Source organism: Branchiostoma belcheri, unplaced genomic scaffold (assembly GCF_001625305.1).
Source record: "Branchiostoma belcheri isolate BF01 breed outbred unplaced genomic scaffold, Haploidv18h27 scaffold77, whole genome shotgun sequence".
In the NCBI taxonomy this organism is placed as follows: Eukaryota; Metazoa; Chordata; class Leptocardii; order Amphioxiformes; family Branchiostomatidae; genus Branchiostoma; species Branchiostoma belcheri.
This window is the reverse complement of record NW_017804431.1, coordinates 263,725-268,773: the sequence shown is the minus strand read 5'-3', so window position 1 is coordinate 268,773 and position 5,049 is coordinate 263,725. Positions and strand designations below refer to the sequence as shown.

The window sequence follows — 5,049 nt, the reverse complement described above, 5'->3', positions numbered from 1 at the left end:
GACTGGTCGTCATTAGCGCAGTAACAGTTGCATAAACGGACGAAACCATTTCAAAGAAATGGGGATGTTTCGAAAATAAGCATTTACTCCAATATCAAAACAGCTACGGTAAAAATAAAAAGACGTGCATCATCCCGGACATAATGCAACACCACATGCGAAATTACACAGAAATGCGACGTACGGAAGAATGCGTTTTGGCTGCGAACATCTTCCAAAAAACTTGGCATCTCTTAACCATGGGCAAAAACATCTGGAACCACTTATAAAAACCACCCCGTATCTGCATGAACTTTTTTGAACCCCACTGCTATTCCAAACAACGCGTTTTTCTGGACCATTCCAATTCGCCTCGTAATTGTAGGGGTGCGTCTGCGATATTACATTGACCGCGAAAGCAGCAACGGCAAAAAGACACATTCGTGCATCAACACGGGCATGCCCGCAGACGGCGTATAAAATTGCGTGCCGATTACACAAAGAGAACCCAGTGTTTTGACTGCGAACATGAAAAATCAGCCGATTACAACACTCCGTCCGGAGGTCCTGACCTCCTTCACGGAGTAATAACAACAAAAATTGACAAAGACTGATCACTTCAATTCAAGGTTATCTTAGTAGGGGAGAAAAGTAGTTTTATCAACTTGTTTTAAGTTTGCGGTTAAAACGAGATCGTGGAAGCCTTCCAGTACCTAGGGAGTTACCTGTCTAGTGACTGCACTATGCAGAAAGACATAGACAACAGAATCTGTGCTGCACACGCTGCTTTCGGAAGGATAGCCAAACGTGTATTCCTGAATCACGACCTCAGCCTCCAGACCAAGATCATGGTGTTTCAAGCCATCGTTCTCTCCACCCTCCTATATGGCTCTGAACTGTGGGTTCTGTACAGGAGTGACATAAAAAGGCTGGAGCGCTTTCAACAGCAGAAGCTCCGTGCAATCCTGAAGATAAAATGGCAAGAACGTGTCTCAAATGAGTCTGTTCTTCTGCAAACCAACCTCCCCAGCATCGAGACGACTGTAGCCCGACATCGCCTCCGCTGGGCAGGGCATGTCAGAAGAATGCCGACCACTCGACTACCCCGCCAGATCCTGTTCTCTCAACTTGAATCCGGCACAAGACCGAGGGGCGCCCCCAAACGTCGGTTCCATGATCAGCTAAAGGCCACGCTCCTTTGCTGCGGCATTGATCATGACAACTGGGAGACCCTCGCCGATAGTGATGCATACCTAAACCCAATTCTAGGTTCAGGTCCGGATTCAAGTCTAGAGGTTTAGGTTCAGTTCCGGACTTGTAAGTCCGGACCTAAACCCATGGCATATACAAAATTGCATGTTGGCAACCTTGCAATGTTGTCTGGGTGAAACTTTGGCCACATAACATGGAGGCCGGTACTTGATGATGCCCGATGGCAATGTTTTCTTCATTTTGCAGCAAAGATTTTGCAATCTACGGAAGGTTTTAGGTGGTTTGGAAAGAAAAGGGGTATGTGAAATGGTCTTTTATGGTAATAAGTCCGGACTCGGTTCTTGACTTTTAGGTTTTTTTGGACTTGAACCTAAACATTCTTACAAGTCCGGATCCAAGTCCAGTGAACCGGTATGCATCACTACTCGCCGAGGACCGAACTGCGTGGCGGAGCACCGTCGCACAGGGAACAACCCACATGGAAACCCAACGACGGACGACAGCAGAGGCAAAGAGACGGAAACGACAAGAGCGGCTCCTCCTCCCGCGACCGCCACCTACTCTGACTTGCACAAAGTGCCCCCGACGTTTTTATACTTCACTAGGCCTGACCAGCCACCTAAGACATCGACACTCCCAGAACAGCTGAGGATGAGACGACACGAACCCAGATGCTCGGACCCGAGCTGAGGCCAGACAGATGGATATTGGACGTGTATATTCATAGTGTCAAAAATTCACAGTGAAAAGATATTTGAGAAAACCAAAAAGATAAAACCGAAAGGTTTTAAATAATACCAAGTGTTAAAAACGTTCCATAAAGACAAAATGAAAAGTGGTATTTGTCAATTTCTACTCAACCTTAAAAAGCCCCTATAGCTTACTAGTAAGTGCACACAGTACATACATAGTAAAGGACAAACAGTTCTTTTTTTGCTTTCAAGCTTAAAAGCTAATATTATCCACAAAGCTTAAATTTAACCAATTGGTACACTGCTTCTTTTTACTCTCTTCCAACTTCAAGACAGATTTCTGATTTATAATTTCTACGTTATATACAACAGCAACAGCATAAAATGTTTTCATGATACTGATTTTTATCAATGCCCTAAGATTTGATATTTCAAAATCAACAAATAAGTTGTAGTACAAAATTATCTCAAGAAACATTCAGGAAAAAGAATCACAGTTACTGCTCAGGCCACACCAACTTAATTTCTTGGTTAACAGATTTTTCTAGAAAAATAATGGAGCGGGCGGGCGAAAAAAATAAAAAATAAAAACAGGCCTAGGCATCCTACTAGTATTATGGCCCAAAATGGTACGATAGGAGCCATGAAGTCAACACACCAGGCAGGTTCAAAATTTAAACAATGAATTTTGAACTTTTAATGATACCATTGTATTGAAAGATGGAATAACCGTAACAACTAGGATGAAAAGGACTGTTTTCCACTGTTCAGGGCAAAATATGAGCATTCTGCAGTTGATTCTGAATTTTCATTTTTATTTGCAAATCAGAAAATAATGAAGCGGGTGAATCCGTTAACCAAGAAATTAAATTGGTGTGGCCTCAAGTCAAGTTACTGCTCCATTTCAAGTTTTAGAAAGTTATTTCAATCAAAAGTTTTCTCAATGTAGTACGATAATAGAGCATAACCTAAGTGAATGTGTTCTTTGTTAGATTTAGGGATAGTAGCCAAAATACACAAGGTTTAAAAGAACAACAGCCTCCCTTGTACTGAAGTACCTTGTTTGTTGTTTAGAACACAAATTGAAAATGCACCCAGTATGAGTACCAGGTGGGTCAGAATCTTGGTTTAAGTAACAAGTAAAGCCACACCAATTTAAATTCTTGGTTAACGGATTCGCCCGCTTCATTTTTTTCTGATTTGCAAATAAAAATAAAAATTCAGAGTCAACTGCAAAATGCTCATATTTTGCCCTGAACAGTTGAAAGTTTTTTCCTAGTTGTTACAGTTATTCCATCTTTCAATGCTGTGGTATCATTAAAAGTTCAAAATTCATTGTTTAAATTTTGAACCAGCCTGGTGTGTTGACTTCATAGCTCCTATCGTACCATTTTGGGCCACAATAGGATGCCTAGGCCTGTTTTTATATTTTATTTTTTCCCCTGCCCGCTCCATTATTTGTCTAAAAATATCTGTTAACCAAGAAATTAAATTGGTGTCGCCTAAAGGTGTTTTTCAAGCTGTGTTGTATAATAGATCTTAAGTTGTTCGGAGGAAATACTGAGTGTATCTCAGCACTTTTGTACACCCAAAATTGGGGCTGTGCTCCTAATTTCTGAATATTACTAGTAGTAGGTTTATGTGTCAAAAAAAAATAATAAAACCTTTGCTGTATTCCTAGAACTTGTTTTTACAAACATTCAAAGTAAAATTTTTGGTTCAATCTTATATATCAAACTCAGAATTTTTTCTATTTACCTATGTTAATTTTAGGTAAGGTGCAACTATTCCCAAAATAGGCATTTATCTTTGTAATCTGTGGTTCTAAGTTTGTTGACCTGACATGCAAGATTTGACTTCTTAACAACAAAATTTGCATAGATAAACAACTTGTTAGCATAGGAAAAACACCGAAAAGTTAGTGCTAATTATAGAATCCAGGTCAATTCTTATGTAATACTATACTAGCTGATTTGCCAATATCACTATTTTTCAAAATGACCAATTTTTGATGTGTACAAAAACAGTGGTCACTGTTATGATTTTGTAACATAATTAACTCTTGCAGCACAAAAATATTTATCTTATTGAATATTGGTTATTAGTTAACACTATAGTACACATACATGTAGGCAACTTCCTTTTTGACAAATTTCTTTTGTTAACTGTGAAAAAACTACAGAAGAATACTATATATACATGTATAAGTTAATTCTTCTTTCAAGTAAGACCAAATCATGGATGAAATATAGTTTTTTATTGTACTTCATTCCATATTGCTCAAGACAAAAAGTCACCCCCATTTCCTGTGTCTGACCTTTTGACTTTCTGCCAGCCAATCTTCCCCAAACCAAACCATGTGCTATCAACCTACTCTGTTTGGACAAACATACACACAAACCCACAGGAAAACCTGCTCCCAGAAAAGGACAGAACTACGCTTACCTAACAGGTGACTTTAAAACCACTGTACAGCCATTTAACTTCAAACGGCCCATACGGAATGCGAACTTTGAACATGTCTGAATTTAGCAAAAACAGCTAGATTTTCAGGGTTTTCCTTGCTATAAACAACACTTATATCGCCCTGGACTACAGTTTATGCTGTCCTAACGTAATCCAAACCCTCGGCTTCAACCAGGGGTGTCGGTCAAGGTAGCAAAATGCGAACTACGGGCAGAAAAAAACAGACGACACTTTACACTTCCGCTTTTCGACCAACAGCCCCCCTCCCCCAAACTTTAAAACATCTACCGCGAAGCTAGCGCGAGTTAAAACCCTACCTTGAGCGCCCAGGACAACTATTTTGGCCTCAATGGATTTCATTTTCCGAGGAAAAGCCCGTTGAACATGGCACCGGAGGGAGGGAGAAGGCTTGTCGGGCGAGAAGTCATGTTCCGCCGTCCATGTTTGAACGGGACAACGCCGATGAATGGATCATATGACGGGCGGTCCCACTCAAGTAAAGAAACAGGGGTGCTTCCTGAATTCTTTAATTAGCCTAAATGATGCGTTATGTTTCTTGTTTAAATCACAAACAGCATAGAATATTACCATTATAATTAAAAAAATTACATGAAAGTTAAGAGATGACAGCTCTTAAACACAGGTTAGTTATTTAATTAAGTTAGTAATGGTTTCGTCTATAAGAGAATCACTATCAATC

At 40.0% G+C, this 5,049-nt stretch overlaps 1 protein-coding gene across 1 annotated transcript in view; it reads right to left on the bottom strand.

Moving 5' to 3' along the window:
* The window catches only part of LOC109485601 (ras-related protein Rab-22A-like), an 18,029-nt gene extending 13,201 nt beyond the window's left edge, over positions 1-4,828 (bottom strand). The window contains exon 1 of the mRNA XM_019789287.1: positions 4,667-4,828. Within this exon, the coding sequence (XP_019644846.1) occupies positions 4,667-4,709 (43 nt within the window). The 5' untranslated portion in view covers positions 4,710-4,828. The remainder of the gene's footprint in view (positions 1-4,666) is intronic.
* Positions 4,829-5,049: the final 221 nt, after the last annotated feature.